The 20688-nt window shown below is 55.8% G+C and overlaps 1 protein-coding gene across 1 annotated transcript in view; it reads left to right on the plus strand.

The window, feature by feature from the left end:
* The window catches only part of RAB11FIP5 (RAB11 family interacting protein 5), a 37405-nt gene that overhangs the window by 11932 nt on the left and 4785 nt on the right, over positions 1-20688 (plus strand). Inside the window, 5 exon segments of the mRNA XM_036872916.1 lie at positions 9751-10187; positions 10363-11056; positions 17428-17501; positions 17504-17591; positions 17593-19407. Of these exon segments, the coding sequence (XP_036728811.1) occupies positions 9751-10187; positions 10363-11056; positions 17428-17501; positions 17504-17591; positions 17593-19407 (3108 nt within the window).

Raw genomic sequence — 20688 nt, forward strand, 5'->3', positions numbered from 1 at the left:
TAGTTGTGGCACACGGGCTTCAGTAGTTGTGGCTCGCGGGCTCTAGAGTGCAGGCTCAGTAGTTGTGGAGCACAGGCTTAGCTGCTCCGTGGCATGTGGGATCTTCCCGGACCAGGGCTCGAACCCGTGTCCCCTGCCTTGGCAGGCGGATTCTTAACCACTGTGCCACCAGGGAAGCCCCACGGGTGCTTTTTAAAACACATAATCATGATGCTTGTATCACACACAAAATCAACAGTTCCTTAATAACCATCCAATCAACATCCAGTCCGTATTTAAATTCCCTTAATATCAGAACTATCTCTTCATAGGTGGTTTGTTGAATCAGGATCCAAACAGGGCTCCCTCCCGTACTGTGCCTGGTTGTTAAGTCTCCCAGGGTAACAGTTCCCTCTTGTTTCATACCCTTACCTGATGGAGGAGCTGAATCACTTGTCCTTGAGAACATCCCACATTGTAGCTGATGGGTTTCTGCCAAAGCAGAAATTGCGGGGCCTTGGGAGCCTGGGGAAACGGGGACAGGGTGAACAGTCTCTGAAGGCTTCAGGCCTTTTGAGAGCAAATGATTTCATCAATACAGCGTTGCTTGAAGTGACTGATGGCTGGCCGGCCTGGATTAGGAATTTGGGTTAGACTGTTAATGTCCATCAGAATGTTATGGACAGATATCTTGGTGTCTTCTCCTAGAGTTTTCCCCAGCATCTACTTTTTGAGTTGCGGTCTCTTCCCCTCTGGAACCCTGCAGCCCCTATTTGTACTGACTCCCTAGAGAAGCTGGATGGGGAGAGTGAGGCCAGGAAAGGAGAAATGGATCAGTATGTCTTTCCTTCACGTTGGTTCTTCACTTTTCATTCTAGAAGATTCTCCAGCCAGTACACTGGGCAGCACAACTGTCTTCTCAGGGCCTCTTGGCTTCCTTTGTCTTGGGGTGGGATTCAATTCCTACAACTGTCAGATTTGCAAGCGCGTCACCCCCAGCATGGTGCGAGCTGTTCCCTAGCCTGAGGTAAGACCTGTCTCTGAAGAGGCCAGGGCAGCCACGGCCAGAAGAGAGAAGCTGCAGACCTGCTGGGCTATGGCCATAGCAGGTAAGGCCCAGGTGAGCACCAGCCCAGTTAAGCTGGAGATCGTGGTATTGGGGACATGAGGAAAACAAGCTACAGGAGCAGCCTGCTCCCTGACTGGCAGGTGCACCCAGCTGTTTTTGTTTCTCCGGAGTCACCTTCATTGGCATGCAGGGTGTTTGAGGGTCAGACTGAGCACTGTGGCGTGACGCTCGGGAGCCGCAGGGCCTTTGGCCAGTTTCTCGCCCCTTACCAGGCCCCTGCAAGGCCCTCTCATACCCAGTGGGACATGAGGTGCAGTATCTGTCATCTGATTTGAGATCTCAGCCTGGGAGCCGTGCGTTGGGGCAGGAAGGGAAAGACATGCACTCAAGCGTGTGTTTTGCAGTGAGCCTTACAGAGGCAGCGCATCCCAAGCAGTGAGAGTGGCACCGCCCAGCTCCTTCTCTGGGAACTACATTCAGCGCCTCACATCAAGCCCTTGCCTTAGCTTTGAACTGTATCTGTAAGCGTCTGTGCTTTATCTTTATTTATTTCGTGCATCCGTTAGCAAGATGTGTCCTAAGGTAACTGCTTCTTCACTTTATGCCATTTCAGCTTACAAAAGGTTTCATAGGAATGCTCCACTTTTGGATAGCAGGGGAAACCTGTAACTTTAAAGTTCAAAGTAGTGATCAGTATAAACAATATTTTGCGACATCTGCAGCAACTGTAATGTGGTATGAAAATATCGGTTTCTCTTGGTGACTTATTCATAGGTACTGCTGCTGTACCACTACTGTTGCAAAAATTCATAATTGAAAGAAATACTAAATTTCAGTTAGAGATTAGGGGAAATAAAGATGTAATCTTTCTCCCGTCTAACACAGACCCCCTGTTTTAGAGAAATCCTTTGGTTGGGTAGGGACATGGGGTTTCTGGGCCCGGGTATGTGGTGTGTTGTACTTGCAGAGGGAAGCATTCTAGTGCAGTGATCAAGGCCAGAGGCCCTGGAGACAGGGAGCCTGGGTTCAAATCCTGGTTCCCTGTGTACTAAAAAGAAGCATCTGACTTAACCCTATGGACTTCTCTCTGCCCTAGTGTTTGCATCTGCAAAAATATATAAGAACTAACATTTGTGTGGCGCTTCCTGTGTGCCAGGCCCTGTTCTGAGTGCTTCACATGTAATCTATGCAATTGTCAGAGTGGTCTTGTGAGGGGATTGGACACCCATTACTCCCATCTTATAGGCAGGTGTGGAAATGCAGAGAGAGACTGGGTGACCCACTCCAGGTCGCGCAGCTGGCGTGTGGTGGGCTGGGGCTTACGCCAGGCAGCCTGGCTCCAGAGTCCATGCTGGAGCCACTCTCGAGGTCTGCTTCCCACACCTGCCTCCTGGGGCTGTTAAGAGGATGACTGGGATCTGATTTGGTGTGTTGAGTGCTTAGTATAGCGCCTGCACACAGTAGGTGCTAAAAGAGAGGTATGGTTGTTAATGGTGATAAGATTAGTGCCCTAGTGATGGGCTAGAGTGGGGTCAACACCTGGCCTCCATTCAGGAAGTGGGCACTTCCCAGATCTGGTTGGTGTATTCTGTCAGGGAAGTTACTGAGATTCTTTGCTGAGGAATGGGGGATGAGGGCTTCAGGGTTAAAGAAGGTGCCCTTTTGGAACTGTCTGTCCCCATGAAGCCTGGCACATGGCTCCTTCCTCAGGAGGCTCTTTTTGGGGACAGGGGGCACCCTCTTTGCTCTGGGAGCTTCTGGTCTCACGGTTAAGACCTGTGGGTTTGTGATGATAGAAACATTACACAGTTGTTCAGTTGTGAACAGGGACAAACAAGTTGCTAAGTTAATTCATAGATTAATTTGTTAGTTCATTGAAAATATATTTGAGTGTCCGCTATTTTAAGTCTGGTGACACACAGACGAGCAGAATGAAGTTCCTGCCTGTAGAGCAGGGGAAGACAGGCATTAAACAGCCATGTATACATACATCATTTTACTGTGTGGGATACACACACACACATACACACACACACACCCTGTGTCAGGTAGTATTAATTATCCTAAAGAAATAAACTGGGTAAGGGGCAGCTGTAGTTGGGGTACTCAGGGAAGACTGAGGAGGTTCAGATGAACTGAGACCTGATGTGAGTGAGTAAGTGAGTGAACTGTGGCCTGAAGATCTGGGCCTGTGTCTCAGGCAGAGGGAAAAGCAAGAGCAGTTCGCTGGAGATGGGAACACTGAAGGCCAGTGTGGGATGAGAAATGCAGAGAATCAGAAGAGCCAGCACCCAAAGGATGAGCCCTTTCCGCCATGCTGAGGAGTGGGGTGTGATGTGCTCCAGTTTCACCTACCTGCTGGGTGAAGCATGGATGGCAGGGAGGCAGGTGAGCAGGGAACTGTAATGTTCAGCAGGGAGATGTTGGTGGACTGTACTATAGGGTGACAGTGGTGAGAGGGGTTGAATTCTGGGTATGATTGGTTGGTAGAGCTAAGTTTAGATGTGGGGTGTGAGGGGGAAAAAGAGACAAGGATGGTTCCTGGGTTATGGGTGTGAAATAAATGATGTGTGGAGGCTTAGGAAGGGGCACCATTATTTGGATCTTAAGCTGAACTTTGCACTGATAATGTTACCGAACCGAACTCAGGTCTGCTTGCCTGACGCGTAGCAAAGCCAATCTACTGACACTGAGTTGTGGTGAAGGAAAGTACAGTGTTTATTTGCAGGGCACCAAGCAAGGAGAATAGGCAGCTCATGCTCAAAAGACCTGAACTCCCTGATGGCTTTCAGGCAAGGATTTTTAAAGACTGTGCTAGGGGAGAGGGTCGTAGGATGCCTGATTAGCTCATGGACCTTCTTCTGGTTAGTTGGTGGTGAGGTAACAGGATGATGTTTTGGGAATCTCAGTCATCAACCTTCTGGTTCCAACCAGTCTGGGGTCTACATGCTTGTGGTCAGCAAGTCGTCACCATCCTCTACCAGGTTGGGGAGGGGTCTTAGTTTCTGCAGAACGTCTCAAAGATAGGCATCAGATTGTTATCTACATCCCTTCTGGAGGAACTCCTGAAGTCTTGCAGCTCTGTTGTTCTAATCATTAACTACTTGAGTCTGCTCTTTGGAACTCAGGGAAGGCCTAGGAGACTAAAGCCTTTTTTTCTTCTACAAACAAGAAACAGGGGGCACAGAGGGGCTTTTGTGTCCCAGAAGGCCCTGCAGAGTCCTGCTTGGTTTCAGCTTCTCTTTTTCTTTGATATTCCTCAATCCTGAGGGGAACAGGGGCAGGACAAGGAAGGGAATAAAGTTTTGGATAGAGAGATTAATCATAAACTCAGCAGGTTAACTCAGTTTTAAGGGGACCAATTTCAATAAGAACTGGAGACAAGTCAGGTGTGTGCCTGGGCCTGGGGCTCTCAAGGGCCCAGCACCCCCAGAGTGACAGGAGCCACCTGGCACTTAACATGTGTGTGTTTGACATCTGCCCTAGGTCTGCTTCTCAGAGTGTTGAACTTTTTCAGTTATACTATGTGGCAGCTGTTAGCTAGCCCAGCTCTGTTTACTGAGAAATGGGTGGAGAGCTGGGTATGGTGGGCCTGGGAGCCCCACTAGCAGGAATAACTAGGGCCATAATCTTGGTAACAGGTGAGGCAACTACCTCCTCCCTTTATCCCCCCTTTGTCCTCTGCCCCTGCAGAGGGTGGGGGTGGGGCTGGTCCCGCAGGGTAGGAGGCTGAGGGCTCCTAAGTCCACACTGGGCCTGCTGAACTTTGTCAGGCAGAGGGAGCCTGGGGGAGGTACGGCGGCTGAGCAAGGGCCCTTTTAGAGCTTTTCTGTGGTTCTGCATCTGCTGGGGGGGGGGGCTTGACTGCTCTCAGACATGGTTTTAATGGCCTGGGGACTGGACAAAACCCTGAGGTTCCCTTAGTGACCTTTCAGGGCTCCATCCTCCTGGGATTGTGCCAACCCTTTGAAGGGGGTTCTGGCCTTCATACGCCACCTCCTTGCCTCTTTGGGCCTCTGTGGTGTACCTTTTCCAGCCTCTGTCCTCTCAGGGTGTCCGGAGGCCCAACGTTTGCATTCAGCTTGATGACAAATGCTGTCCCTCGAAGGTTAAGACCGTGGGCTGGGAGTCAGGCATCTTCATGTTCAAGTCCCGACTGTATCCCTTACTAGCTGTTTGACCTTGGGCAAGTCACAAACCTTCTCTGTAACTTAGTTTCCTCATCCACATAGTGGGGATAATGGATCTCATCTCCTGGACTGTGTGGATAGTAAAAGAGGTACAGAGTTTGGCACACAGTGAGCATGCAGTAAGTCTAGCTCTGCTGATTCTCTAGCACCAGTCATTTGTCCCGCCTCTCAGGTGTGGTCCACAGGCCAGCAGCCCTGGCATCCCCTGGAAGCTGGGTAGAAATGGAGCCTCTCAGGCCCATCTGCACCCATTGCATCAGAATCTGCATTTTTACCAGACTCAGCGATCCGTTTGTACTTTGCAATTTGAGAAGCGCCGTTGTACGTCACTCCTGAAGAGCAGCGTCTGTAGCGGCACATACCTCTTCCACCCAAGGAATTCTCTCTTACTGCTCCTTTCCTGATGGAGCATGTCTTGGCTGCAGTCATACCTGGGACAAGTCCCAGATAATGATCATCTTTGTCAAAACCTGTTTCCTGAGCACATGCTTCCTGGGCTTTGGAGAGTTCAGGTGCTCAGACAGTGCAAGGGTTGAGGTGGGTGCCATGTAGGTGGAACAGTTCAGTACCTGCAGTGAAGGATGTGCAGGTTGTTGTTTTACATGCTGTCGGGGCCGAAGAATCTAGGCTTTGAAAGCTGAGTGGGTGTCAGGGAAATTGTACTGGGGCAGAATCACTGTCCTTCCTGTCCTGGTGAGTGCTGTTTCAGAAGCAGCTTTGTGGAACAGAGGCCTTGTTCATTTTAGCACTCTTTTTTCATAGAAAGTACTTATTGATGCCTGGCCCTCCCCCATGTATGTGTTGCTTTGATAATTTGTCCCGGGTTGGGGGGGGGGGGAGGGATGAGCGTTTCTAGGGTCAGTTCTGTCAGAAGAAGTGGGTTCAGTGGACTTTGGAAGGCAAGCCTTGGCTGGGCAGGGGAGAGACGCAGGTTTCTTCTATGTAACAATTGAGTGTCCTTGATGATGCACCCAGGTGGAGGGAAAGTTGGCCTCTGATCCATGAAGGGATGTAGAGCAGGCAGGGGACCATCCTACTGTGGTTCTCACACTGGGTCTGGTGAATTCAGTCACCTGAGGAGGTACTCCCTTCCACCTTAAAATATAGATTTCTAGGCCTGGCCCTTCTAATTCAGTAGGTTTTAGGTTGTATCTTAGTATGAATAGATAAAAAAGAAATCCCACACTGATGCGCGCAGGTTCGGGTGCCGCAGCTCTAGGGCTCTGAAGATAAGTCTGTCTCGTGAGCCACCATCTAGATATGTGCTGGGGCCATGGTCAAATCCTAATTGGTTCTGGCCAGGTCTCAGCCACGGATGGGAGTGACAGGCCTTTGTCCACAAGCTGTTGGTTGTGTGGCCTTGCCGTTGCCATCTCAGCCTGTCACACTTCTGGGAGAAGCCCTGCTCCAAGTAGCTGGCGGGGTCCAGTGAGTCCTGCCCCTGACCGATAGGGAGACAGATGGCGACAGTGACTGAGGGTCCAGAGGCAGGTCCCAGCCATTCTCAGCCTCACTCCGCTCTGGATGGGGGAATCTCAGAAAATGGTGAGGAAAGTCTTTTCCCTCCTGGCCTCCCTGAAAAGCAAGTCCAGAGAAGAACCCCAAATTCCCTGGGGAAGAGCAGGAGAAGCAGAAATGACCTTATGGGGAGGGGGTTGGGAAGGGCAGGGGACAAGGATCCTTTGGGCCGAGGACCTGAGCCTCAGCTGGGCTAGTAATGTAATGCATCCTCTTTCATCGAGGGGTTGGAGGGAGAGGCGAGGAGCCCATTCTGTCTCAGCCAACTGAGAGGATAAAATAGGAACGGGAATTTTCTTTTGTCTCTTTTTCCTATTACGACAGTAATATATGGCTCTTCTAAAAAATTCAAACAGGACAAAAATAGGCAATGCAGGAAGTGATAGTTCCCTGCAACCTCACCCCGCAGAGATAACCACTGTTACTGCTGTGGTGTGTGGAGTGTGACCAGCTGGGGCTCAGGACCCCTGACCTTATTATGCCCAAGTGAAGGATGTCTGTGCGTGCAGATTCCCGTCGCTCAGGGCTTGGTGGGGTTGCGGCTGGAGTCCATATACTTCTCTTTGCCCCACCTCCCAGAATCTTTCTGTGCTAAATGAGGCCCAGTCCAGGTTTGGGCAAGGTGACTTGGCCCTGAAAGAGTTAAAGGGTCAGGCCCAAAGTGGACGTTGGGTTGCGAAAGCAGGGGCGTGAGGATGTTGATGCTAGCTGGTTTGTCTTTCTATTAAATGTCTCCTCGTGCCCCCAGACACATCTTCACATGCATCCCGTCAGTCTGTCTCTCAGCTCTCTTCCCCGCTCCCTGCCCCTCCTCCCCCATCTTTCCTCCCTGTGCCTGCTTATCACAAGAGCAGCACGGAAACACCCACACACCCTCTGAGCATAGCCCTCCGCCCTCCCTGCTTGTGCCACCGTCTCTCCTGACCCAGCCTTACCAGGGGGTGGTCTCTTGGGTTTGGGAGGGAAAACCAACAGCCCAGGCTCCCTTCACTCAGGCCATCCAGTGGTCCCCAAGCAGAGGCTGGGTGCATAGCCCGCAATGGGCACCCAAGAGGTTAGTCATGGTGGACTCTTCCAAAGGGATGCAATTGGAAGTGTCCCTGGGAAGACCTTTTCTTTTTTTTTTTTTTTTTTTAAAGTCACAGCATTTAAACCTACCACCACTACCAAGCCCTTGCAGTGACTTAATTCTGGACATTTGGATGTGCAGGGACTTTCATACAAAAGATCTCCCACTTAATGTCCGTGAGAAGCTCAAGGAGCTGGTGTTGCGGGTTTGCGGGGTGAGCAGATCCTAGGTGGGAGATGACCCCCATAGCACGGACTGAGGCATGTGGGGTGTGGTACAGTGTGTAGTGTTTGTGTGTGGTGTGGTGTGTGTATCCTCTGAGGGACTTGGAGCCCTTAAGTGACCAATTTGACCACCTCCACCGGGCTTTATTCCACGTTCATGCTTGGTTGGCTGAGTCCAGAATTCTATGCTGGAAGCTTTTCCCTCAGAATTTTGAAGGCATGACTCCATGTGGTGCCCAGTGTTGCTCATGAGGACCTGATGCTATTCTAATTCCCGAATGTGCAAACCTGTCTCCCCTCTTTGGAAACCTTTAGGGTCTCCTTTTTATGCCTGGTGCTCTGAAACCTTGCAGTGATCCCTGCTGGCTGGGTCTTTCCTTGTTCATTGTGCTGCATGCTTGTGGGCCCTTCTGTGCCGGTGCGCATGTCCTTCAGGAGAACTTTCTTGTATTGTTTCTTTCATGATCTGTTTTTTTTTTTTTTTTTAACATCTTTATTGGAGTATAATTGCTTTGCAATGGTGTGTTAGTTTCTGCTTTATAACAAAGTGAATCAGTTATACATATACATATATCCCCATATCTCTTCCCTCTTGCATCTCCCTCCCTCCCGCCTTCCCTATCCCACACCTCTAGGTTATCACAAAGCTCTTTCATGATCTCTTGCTCATTGTGTTCTCTGTGTGCTCACTGTGTCTTCTTTTTTTAATTAATAGAGTTTAGTTTTAGTTTTAGGTTTACAGAAAAACAAGTGGAAAGTACAGAGAGCTCCCGTATGTATTCCCTCACACCCCCTCCTGCTCTAGTTTCCTCTGTTATTAACTTCTTACATTAGTGTGGTACATTTGCTATGATTGATGAGCCAATAGCAATACATTATTATTAATTAGAGTCTCCTTCCTGGCTGCTTGTTCTTGGATAAGTTACTTCACCACAGAGCTTTGACCTCCTGATCTGTAAGACCCCAGGTTTGCTGGGCGGTGTAAATGGAAGGGAGATGAGCACCCCCGCATTCCTTTGTAACACACGGTCGATGCTTACAGATGAGTGAGCGCTCTTTCCCTTCCCTGGGTCTCTTAAGGCCCCTTTATGCCTTCTTGTCTGTTCCTCCAGCTTGCAGAGGTGTTCCTGGCAGGACTTGGGGTGAGTAACTGAGCGGGTGAGGTATGTGTGTGTGTGTGTGTGTGTGTGTGTGTGTGTGTACATGCACTAGTGTTCCTGGCCCTGGGCCTCTGGGTTAACTGTTCTTTCCTGGACTCACTGGTGGCTCAGCGCAGAGCTTAGGCTGGGACTAGCCAAAGGAGATGATGTAAATGGGAAAATGTGGGTAGGTGCGTCTGTACCTGGGACCTGGAGTCGAAAGGGTTCCTCCCAGACCCGGCCTTGCTGCTCTGGGCCTCAGAGTTTCAGATGTGGGGGGCTGGGGCAGGGGAGGTCTCTGAGCTCCAGGGAAGGTGCCGGGGCAGGAGGGTCACTTGGCTGCCCTGCCTGGTAGTGCCGAAGAGCTTCCCCTACGCGGGATGTGGTTTCCTTCATCACGGAAAAGTTGTGGGTAGTTTCTTAGCTGTTCCTGTGGCCTGGAAGGCGGCAGGGCTTAAGTGTCAGAGCAGAAGCCTGTGCGGGGAGGCTCTCGTGGCTCCCGAAGCAGAGAGGGGCTCTGAGAGGTACCTGTGACCAGAGCCCCGGCACCCCCTTCTCACAGGTGGTACAAGCTGCACTCGAAGGCAGGCAAGAAGGAGAAGGAGCGTGGAGAGATCCAGGTCACCATCCAGTTCACGCGCAACAACCTCAGCGCCAGCATGTTTGACCTGTCCGTGAAGGACAAGCCTCGCTCCCCCTTCAGGAAGATCAAGGACAAGATGAAGGGCAAGAAGAAGTTTGACCTGGAATCTGCCTCTGCCATCCTCCCGAGCAGCGCCCTGGAGGACCCCGAGCTGGGCAGCCTGAGCAAGATGGGCAAAGCCAAGGGCTTCTTCCTCCGCAACAAGCTGCGAAAGTCTTCCCTGACCCAGTCCAACACCTCGCTAGGCTCGGACAGCACCCTGTCCTCAGCCAGTGGGAGCCTGGCCTGCCAGGGCCCCGGGGCCGAGCTCCTCACCCGCTCGCCCAGCCGCAGCAGCTGGCTGTCCTCCGAGGGGGGTGAGTGGTGGGGGGGAAGGGGAGGGGAGGGGGGGAGGGAAGGGGAGGGGAGGGGGGGAGGGAAGGGGAGGGGAGGGAGGGAGGGAGGGGAGGGAGGGCGGGCCCCCCCCTCAGGTGTAGGGAAGGCCGGGTGCCGGGCAGCGGGCTTCTAACTCGGCGTGTGCTTCCTTTCCAGGCAGGGACTCTGCACAGTCCCCCAAGTCGCTCACCCATAAAAGGACCTACAGCGATGAGGCCAGCCAGGTGCGCGCCGCTCCTCCCCGGGCCCTTCTTGACCTTCAGGGCCACCTTGACGGGACCTCCCGCTCCTCTCTCTGCGTCAACGGGAGCCACATTTACAGTGAGGAGCCCCAGGGGCCCCTGCGGCACCGCAGCTCCATCTCCGGCCCATTTCCGCCCGCCGGCCCCCTGCACACTGTCTCCTCCCGGCCCTCTGAGGAGGGGCCGCGCTCTGCGGACGAGTCCTGGGGCAGAAGCAGCCGCCGCACCGGCAGCTCAGAGGCGGTGCCTGGACAGGAGGAGCTAAGCCCGCAGGTGCTGGGCGTTGGGGCCCGCTGCTCTGGAGAGGAGGAGGGGGCCTGGCCCTCAGAGGGGAGGCCGGTGCAGGTCGCCACACCCATGGTGGCCTCCTCTGAGCCTGTGGCCGAGAAGGAGGGAGCCCGGAAGGAGGAGCGGAAGCCCCGGATGGGCCTTTTCCACCATCACCACCAGGGGCTGAGTCGGAGCGAGATGGGGCGCCGAGGCTCTCTGGGGGAGAAGGGGGTTCCCACTCTGGGGGCCTCCCCGCACCACTCGTCCAGTGGGGAGGAAAAGGCCAAAAGTAGCTGGTTTGGCTTGAGAGAAGCCAAGGAACCAACTCAGAAACCCAGGTACGTCTTTGGCAAGACCAGCTTTGATCCCTGGGATGGATGCTGGGGTGTTTGCACCGAACCCCGGGGCAGGGAGGATGGAGCAGGATGGAACCCTTGGGCAGGCTGCTGGGGCTCTGGCTTTGCATGGTTGAGCGGGGAACCCTGTCTCCCTAAGCCGAGGCTTGTTGTCTGCACGTGGATGCAGGTGAGTTGAAGGGCACAGCGCTCTGGGGGTCCTGTGGGCCTCACTTCCGGAGTTGGCACACCCATCCCCTGAGGGAGGGGGAGGGATAGGACAAAAGCAGGAAAGGCCGTTTGTATGAATTCTGTGCTTCCCAACCTCTACCTCTTGCCCGCTGGCTTCAAGGTCACCCAACTTTGGCAGGTAGAGAGGTGGGGACCGAGGACTCACTTCAGACTTCCCCCACCCTTTCTGAAGCTAGATGACATCCCACCAGCTGTCCCAGCTGGCTCTGTGCTCTCTTCTCTCTGAGAGATGGGAGTTGAGTAATTGATGTGTCCACCCCCTCCCCTATACACTCACCCCCGGTTGCTCCCCGGCCTTGGCCAGAGGCTGTGGACAGCTCCCCTGAAATCTGTGACCTACCCTGTGTCCTTGGAGACTCTTGGGGCTCTGGCCCTCTCTGGTGTCTCTTGGTCTTGGGGTATGGCAAGTGCTGATGGTGGCTGCTCTGTTTTGAATATGCTGAGTCCCACCTGGGAGAGGAATGCAGGAGTCCTTCAGCCTAGGCCTGGGACAGAGTCCCTAGCCCTCACCCTGGCCCTCTGACCTCCTCGTAAGTTGGAGCCAGCGGAGGCTGCTTCACTGTCCAGCAGGGCCCAGGGAGGGGCTCCGGGCTTTGGCCAGGAGCAGGTGTCCCCCGCCGCTGCCAAGGGCCCAGGGCCAGCCCTGGGCAAGAGCATCTGTGACAACCCCAGCCAGTGTGGCAAGGGCGGCCGTTACTGTTCTCTCAGCAAGCCTGCCTGTCCCCATCGGTGGATATGTGGGCCGGAGGCGGGGTGGGAAGAGTGGGCGCAGTGGTAAACGGCCAGGAGATAGGGCAGAGGGAGGGGCCCTAAACCTCTTCCCCAGCAGAGGGGAGAGGACTCCTGAAGTCCTGGTTCTTCTCTTTCCCTGTGAAATTCTGAGTTTGCTCAGAGGAGCAGGGAGAGGAATGCAGGGCCTTTCAGGTTTGAGCCCTGGCCGTCTGGCAGCTCTCCGTACAGCCTCATAGATGGGTGTGTGGGGTGGCTCCGTCTCTGGGTGATGTCTCCCCTGCTTAGGAGCAGCTTCGGTTCCCCGCTGCCCAGCCCTGCTCACCGGGGCCCAGGGGAACCGCTGGCTACCTGCAGCCTAGAGGAAGAGGGGGACGGGCCTTTCTCAGATGCCCAGGCTGAGCTGGTGGCCCTGTGACAACTCAGAGATTGTAGGTGGTGTGGTGGAGGGAGGGGCACAGAGCATGGGCTCAGCGCTCTTGTCCATGGGGTGTCTCTGGGCCTCTTCCAGGGTGGGATGGATGTGGGGGACATTCCTCTGTGAGGCTGTTTCTAGGCGAGTGCCAGGCTTTGGGCTCAGAGGTCTGCAGGCCATGACCGAGTGATGTTGCGGTTGCCATTGCTGGTGCTTTTACAGCCTCTGTTTTCCTTCTGTTTCTCCATGTCTCCTGATGGCCTTTCAGAGGCAAGAGAAGTTGGGTGATGGATGAACATAAGGAAGCTGAGGGTTTTGCCCTTCTCGTACTTGAATTCCGAGCTCGTCCTCTGCAGGTTGGGGGGCAGATGGGGCCTCCTGCCCTCCCTGGGACCCATTTGCTTACAGTGGCTGAAGGGCAGGCTCTGTGGCCTTGCGTCCAGGCGGGGTGGGAGGGACTGTTCTTGGGGTGCAGTGACCTGGCCTGCAGAGGTGTGAGACCTGGACATTGAGCCCTGTCAGCATCACGCTGGCCCTGTGTGCCTCGGAGGGAAGGGCTGGCCTGGAAGAAACCACCCTTGGTGCTTGCCCAGAGGTCTTGGGGCTTTTGAGGAGAGAATAAGAGGTGAGCTGACTTGCGGCAGGAAGCCATAAGTTGGACACCTAGAACTGGAGTGACCGACTGTAGCTGCGAGACACCCAAGGGGATCCTGTCCACAGGCCCAGAGGTTTGGGTGCCTCTGCCCTGGGGCTGCCATTGCAGATTGCTGGGTGTTCCTCACTAGGCAGGGCAGCGGCGCCCTCTAGTGCTCCCACATGGCACTGAGGCCCCGTGCAGAGGCCAGAAGCAGTATGTGCTGTGCGCAGTATCCAGAAGATAAACTGTTGCTGTTGGAGAAGGCAGCAGCTGGGAGAGGAGGAACCAGAGTATGAGAGGCCAGGAAGATGGTCCTCCTGTTCCTCCTGACCTGTCTCTCATCTGCCAGGTCCCATGACTGTTACGCTAGCCCCCACCAGCATGTGGGCGGGGGGTGGGGGGGAGTGGGTGGTTGAGGTCTGGGCCACAGAACTCATCCCTGCTCACCAGCCCTGCTGTGAGCCGTTCACCCTGAGCTGCAGCACAGGTCACTTTAGTGTGTGTTTAGGACCATCAAGACCATGTGTGTTAAAACCGCCAGTGCCAAAACGAATTGTCTTTGTGTCTGTCCCTTTCTGACCCTTTTAGGGTATGTATAAGCTTCCTGAGAGCAGGTCATCTCAAGCTCCCCTGTTCCCTCCCCTCACACTAACCATAGAACTTTGTGCACAGTAGGAGATCGAGTGTTAGATACAGACATTTTTTAAAATTGGGGGTAAGCGTGGCCCAACACAGAGGCAAGTGTATTGTGGTGGCCTTTAGCAGTCTCTGCATCTGCCCTAGCCCCTCACCAGGTGGTGAACAGTGAGGTCCTGATGAGCCTGGAGTGTGCGCTGGCTGCCGAGAGAGCTGGGGGTCTCAGCGGCATTCGCAGTGGTGTAAATGCGTAACTGTGATGTGTGCCAGTGACTTAGAGTTAGTGTGGCCATAAATCCTGTTTGTGCCTGTTTTCCTGGCATCGTTAATAGTGCCCCTTTACTCTATTAAAAACATTCTGGTTTGGAAGATAAATTATATGGTCTCCCTACTTAGAGCATGCAGGGCCCCACTGTGTCACCTCACTGTGCCCAGATGAAGGGAGAGGATGTGTCCAGTCATGTTTCCTGGACATCGGGGCACATCTCAGACACCAGGAGATGGAGCCTTAGGAGGGCTGGCTGAAGGCACTTTGGCTGGGGTGGGTATGCCTGAAAGGCTGGCTTTAGCCTTTTCAGGGAGTGCCTGTGGGAGAGTCTTTGCAGATCCACATGCCACCTCTGGGACCAATGCATGGAAATAACAAGGACACATAGCTCATCTCAGTCTAAGGAAGAGCTAGCTGTTCACCCTTGAAACCTGGCCCCTAGCTACAGAGGTGTCCTGGTGTGTAGTGAGTTACCCAGCAACGGCTGTGTTTAAGAAGAAGGGGGGCTGTCGGAGGGAACAGGTGATAGCTGTATTAAGTGGCAGGTTCCTCCAATTGCTCTAAGGTTCTTAAGCAACAGTAAGGCCCTGAAGTTTTATTCTGTCAAGTCGAAGGGGCAGAGACATTTGGACTTCTGATTTCTTTCCCCAACTTTCGGTCCTAAAAGAGAAGATAAGTCAGCATATGTTGTAGCGCCTGCTGCTTGGCGGGGGGACAGCAATGTGCTGGGCTAGCGTGGTGGGTTCTGTCCTCTGAGCATACCCTGCAAAGATAACCACACATGGGAATGTGTCTCTGATCTGATCTGTGCCAGGTGGAATGGTAGGGAGGGGACTCTTTTTTTTTGGCCGCGCCGCACAGCTTGTGGGACGGTAGTCCCTTGACCAGGGGTTGAACCTGGGCCCTCAGTAGTGAAAGTGTGGAGCCCTAACCACTGGACTGCCAGGGAGTTCCCAGGAGGGGACTTTTTAAAGTAAGAACTTTCAGAATGTGCGCCTGATGTTGAGCAAGGGTGAGGGAGGCATGGGGGCAGGGGGACGTGTTACTGGGTAGGAGGGATGGACAGGAGGCTCTCAGAGGTTGTGCTGGCTCTGGGGAGGCTGCCAGGCTTGGCACCTGGGGCACACCTTCCTCCAGGGAAAGCCCTTTGCTGGTTCCATACCAACGGGTTTGTGTGCACCTCTGGGTAGCCAGTGCGGGGAGGGTTGCCAGCCAAGCCTGGGGCTCCCAGCCCTTCCCCTGCCCTCCCCTGCCCTGCGGTTCTGACAGTCAGCCACATTGCTGCAAGACTGTAAGAGTGAGTGGGGCCAGGCTGGGGCTGAGGGACGTAGAGCTAAGCTTGGTGCTATTTAATGTTGATGGAGCTGCTTCCATCTGACCCCTCTGTCCTCTTGTCATACAGGGTACTGGGGAGAGACAGCTCAGAGTCCCCCAGCCCTGTTCCTGGGGGCTGAGTCCTGCCGGCAGGCAGGGTTGGGCTGTATCGGGAGTGGGTGCTCCAATGGTGGGGGTGGGCTGAGGGCAGGGTCTTGACCCACATGGTGGTGGTACATTGCTCTCCTTGGTCCCCAAGGTAGACATATCTCGATGAAGGGAGAAGGGACCTTTGGAGGTGTTGGGACTCTGGGCCCAGGATCCTCCCTCTTTCAGTGTCTTTACCGTGCCTTGACCGCAGAGGCAGAGCTGTTCTGGGAAACCCTGGTGTGGTGGGAGAGGACGGGACTTTTTATGCCCGCCCTGGCCGGGAGTTATTGTTGGGCAGAAACGGGATCAGGAGAGTCTCTGGAAGCTAGATTCTTAAGAGAAACCCAGAGGTGGGGACCTGGCTGTGTCTCGCCTGTGAGGCTGGGCTCATAGACTCCAGCCTGTCTGGGTAGCCCGCCTGTGCTGCTGGTTGAACTGGACTCCTTCCCACTGCCTGCCCCCGGTGTCTGCGGATGAGCGGGCCCTGCCTCTGCCCAGCTCTGTGTGGCACCTGCTCCATCTGGCCCCTGGGTTCCCAGAAGAATCCTGGCTCCAGACTTCTGGGCCTCTTTCCATAGGTGCCCCTCCTACCCCAACCATCATTCCTCGTGGGCTGATTGGTGAGGCCTGGCTTCTGGGACCTCAGGGCTCGCCCCGAGCATTTCCCCGTGGGAAGAAGCAGCTTGAGTGGAGAAGATGAATGTGTAGGAGTTCTTCAGGATGTTTCCACCTGGGCTGGCAGGGGTCAAGGAATGGGGGTCTTGGGGCTTAGAGGGGGGCTGAAGATGGGGGTCAAATAGCAGGCAAATCCAGGCCACTGACAGGCCACTGAGGTCTGGACTCAGCTGCAAGGAGCCGCGAACCATTGTCAGACTGCTGAAAGCAGGGGTGTTGGGTCCCCCTTTTCCCCTGTACTGTCTTTCTGGACTTCTGTCTGTGTCCTGGGGTTGTCCCGGGGAAGCCAAGAGCTCTAATTTTAGAGTCTGTTCCTTCCCATTCCCCTCGAGTCAGCTGCGTGCTGTAGATAAGGTACAAGTGCAGGACATGCTGCCTCCAAGAAGACCCTGGAGGGGACACCTGAAGGCCAGCGCGTATCTTGGGGAGTGTGAGTGTATTATCAAGGAGTGGATTTCCCAGGGGGGCCAGGGATCTGTGTGGGGGACCCTGGGAGTCCCCTGGTGACATCCAGAGTCGCTGCTGCCGCCTCTGCTGCCATATCCCAGCCTCTGTCCCCCCAGCAGCGTCGCTTCCAAGGCTGGCCCGTGGGTGCCCTTGGTGAGGGAGGCTGCCTGCCACGTGCCAGGCCAGGTGGATGCCTGACAGCAGACATCCTCAGCAGCGCCGTGTCCTCCTTGGCCGGTTACGGTACCCTTCCCAGAAGCGAAAAGGCCGCGTCCTCTCCAGCTGACACCTTGCCATGCCTGTTAACAGCCCCGTCATTACCTCCCACTTGTGCAAGGGCTCAGGAGACCCCAGGCTGCTTCAGGGGTCAGAATGTCGGGCCCCGGCTGGGTTCTAGTAGTGCTGGCTTCACGCAGCCAAATACCTGGGCCTGGCTTTTCTCTGGTCTCTTTATCCTGCCCAAGCCAGCTGGTATTTTCTTTCCTGTGTCTCAGTCCATAAAGGGATGTCAGGTGCTTTCTGGTTGGTTCTTCAGGTGTCAGTCTGGCCTCGAGTAGTCGTCAGCATGGGGTAGTCGTTGGGATCCCTCCTGTAAAGCGGGATTCTTGCTCCTCGGGGTTGGTGTGAGGACCAGATGAGCTCTGTCTAGAGCCTTCGTCCTTGGGTGACGCCTCATCATGTACACGTCGGGGTCTCCCCTCCGTCCCCTGGCCCACGTCCCCGAGCCCAGCCTGGGGAGCACTGTGGCACCTCTTCCCCGGGCAGGCGGGGGGCAGGGGTGTGGGGTTCAGCAGGGGAGTTTCCAGTCTCAGCATTAACCAGGAGGCTCACGGTTTTGTCTCCCCCCACAGCCTGGACGTGTCTCCTCAGGTAGAATCTGACCCAGCTGCTCTTCCTCACCTCCTCCCCTGCTCCCCCTGCGCTCCGGCCCCCCCACTCCTGCTCCCACCGCTGCTCCCATGCTAAGCACTAACCTTTTTGCAGCCACCTCCCCCGCTGCTGCCACTGCTGCCGCTGGCTGCCACCGCCATCCCTGAAGCCGCCCCATGGGGATTCTTGGGTCTTTCCAACCCGTTCCTCTCCTCCCTGCAGAGCAGCCCTTTCTTCGAGGAACTCATAGCCGACACAGCACTAAACTCTCCTTCACCTGCTCCCTCTCTCCCCAGTGCCTCGAGGGCCAGCCCCACTCCCCTGGCCTCCCCTGGGAAAGCCCCGCCTGAGTGGGACGACACCTTCAACATCTTTGCTGCCAGCAGGCTGCGTCCAGAGGCCAGGACTGAGAGCTTGGCCCCAGCAGGAGTGGGGCTGGAGGCGACTGGGCAGCAAGACCCAGGCCCTGGGGCCGTGGCAGTGAAAGCAGCGGAGCCCCAGGGGGACCCTGGGGGAGGAGAAGGGGGTGGGAGCAGCGTGTGGCTGGAGCCCAGAGTTCCTCTGGACTTGGGACTGGACCATCAGAGCACGAGTGTGGTTGACCCGGGGCCCCTCGGGGCGGAAGGGGCCTGCCTGCCCTCCGCGTCAGCCCGGCCGCACCCGAGAGCCTCAGACTCTGAAGCAGACAGGGAGTTGCCAGCCCCAGGAGGGGGAGCAGGGCAGAGTCTGGCAGACAGTGCGACGTCTCTGTTTAGCTCCCCAGAAGTGATCAGTGTGTGGGAGAGGCTGCCTGGCCCAGACAGTGCCCCTGAGGGCCAGGACGAGGAGGCCTCCCAGGGTGGCAGCCAGCTTTTCCACGAGCTCGACACAGTCGACGATTCCTGGCCGTGGGATGTGGTCACCGTTTCTCCTGCAGCTGAGGCTTCCTCACCGGTCCTGCGGGGAGAGTCTGATGAGCCGCCCACTCCCCAGATGCAGCCAGAGTCACCAGAACCTGTGAGCCCCAAGAGGCGTGCGGGGCTTCCCCCACTGGAGCCGGAGTCAGAGCCCAAACCTGAGTGGGTGTCGGACAAGGGGCTGCAGCCCAACACACCACCTCCCAAGCCACCGCGTCTCTTCACACCCTCAGGTTCCCAGGAGAAGGAGGCAGCGATGGAGGAAGAGAAGGAGAAAGCGGCAGGGGGGCTGAGTAGCAGGGGGTCAGAGATGGGAGGAGAAGATGTCTTCCCACGTGCGTTGACTGCTGGTCCCCCGGAGGCCGAGGAGGATGAGGGCGAGAAACCCGAGTCGGAGTCTGACAGCCGCTCTGGAGCCACGCTGGGTGGGCCAGGCCTGGAAGATCTAGCAGAGGATGCCAGCCCTCCTGTGTCTGGGCCCTGCCTACCTCGGCCCACCAGCTGCCCTCAGGATCCTGCCGCGACACCCTCAAAGACCTTGGCTCTTCAGAGTCAGCAGATCTGGGGGGCTCCAGAGAGAGAAGAAGGCCCTGAGGCTCCTGAGGCCCAGAGCCAGGAACCAGTAGGAGAGGCATGTGGGTTCCTGTCAGGCAGCTCCCAACAGGCTGACTTGTGGGTCTCGGAAGAGGATGCCTTGAACCCCTTCTTGCCTCAGGGGAGCCAAGATCCCCCCAGCCTCCCGTCCACATCCCTTCCAGGGTCCAGGGACCCTTCCGTCCACTGTGGTCCTGAAGAGCTGCCCACCCCCGCAGAACCTGCCTTTCCGCGGCCCCCTCTCCCACCCTGGGCCAGCCGCCACCACGGGGGGCCCAGCCCTCCGTGCTCGCCCCTGCCTGGAGCCTGGCCCCTGACCTCTTGCTCCCCACCCCCCGGGGAGCCAGCCTCCCCCACTGGGAGCTCCCCCCCTCCACTTGGGGAGGACCACGCTGCAGTCACCCCAGCCTCCCCGCTTGCGCTTCTGCCCTTGGAGACACGCCCAGCTGAGGAGCCACAGCCCAGTGCCAGGTGAGCGGGCACCCAGAAACCACTCTCCAGGAGGAAGAGGGGCGCAGAGCAGCCCAAGGGCTGAGGTGTTCACATTCCAGCTTCAGCTCCTCCAGGGGTGGGTGAAGGGTTCCTTCACCCCAAGGCAGGACGGCGGAAGCTTTGGAGACACGAGCCTTCCGTGGTACTGGCTCTGAAGCTGCTTCCTCTTGGGACCTTGGACCAGCAGGTGTCCCCATAAGCCAGGGGTTTGGGGGATGATGATGATGATGAGGTGTAGGGGGTGAGGAATGAGGTGGGGAGAAGTGATGTGGGCCAGCAGGGGAAGGGGGATGCGAGCTCAGGTTCTCAGCGCAGGAGGGCCTGGGGCAGTGCAGCTTGTCAAGTGGCGGCCCTTGGGGGAGCAGACTGTGGAAGGCAGAGAGCCAGAGGGGAGGGACTGGTCCTGAGGTCAGAGAGGAGAGCCAAGATACCTTTAGAGGACAAAAGAAAAGCTAAGATGCTCCCCACATACGTGACCCTCAGAAAAATATTTTTTTCCTGACCCCAGCAGGTGCCTCATTGGTTTGCATTTGTGCCTTTCAGGGGTGGTCCCGACGTGCTTAGGACTGTGCTGAGTGGACAGTGGATGCCTGTGTGACTGTGGTCACTGTGGCATTGGTCTCTTTTGGAAGAATTATGAGGCCATGACCTCACCGGGTGGCTGGTGATGGGTGACCAGAGCTGAGGCCTGGAGAGACAGGTCACTGTGGGGAATGGCGTATGACTTAGCCGGGGCAGCAAAGTCCAGAGGGAGTCTAGCACTTCAGGAGACCTGAGTGAAGAAGTGGGGTGTGGGGAGGAGCAGAGGGGCACAGGCTCCAGCACTGGCCTCTGGGAGGCCCCCAGCCCACCAACTCATACCTTTGGTCATCCAGATTCACTGAGTGTCGACTGTGTGACAGCCACTGAACAGAGATGAAAGACACTGTTCCCACTGTATTCCCAAGGAGTTCCCAATCCAGAGGGGAAGACAAAAGTGAACCGGGGAAGGGAACCCCAGGGGGCCAGTGCTGATAGGCGAAAAGTGGGTGGGAAGGAGTCTGGGCTGCTCCCGACGGCTGTTCCAGCGGGAGGCGGTGATGCTGATCCCAGAGGTGAGAGAGAGGAGGTGGTTAGGGCTTCCTGGCTCTGACGACGGCATCCTCAGCTGGCCCTGCCACATTCCAGCACCACTTCTAATTATACTCACCACTTTCTGGAAGTTTTATTCTCTTCAGAGTTGGCATCACGTCTGTACTTGGCAGGTTCCTTCCATCTCAT

Source organism: Balaenoptera musculus, chromosome 13 (genome assembly GCF_009873245.2).
Source record: "Balaenoptera musculus isolate JJ_BM4_2016_0621 chromosome 13, mBalMus1.pri.v3, whole genome shotgun sequence".
Lineage (NCBI taxonomy): Eukaryota > Metazoa > Chordata > Mammalia > Artiodactyla > Balaenopteridae > Balaenoptera > Balaenoptera musculus.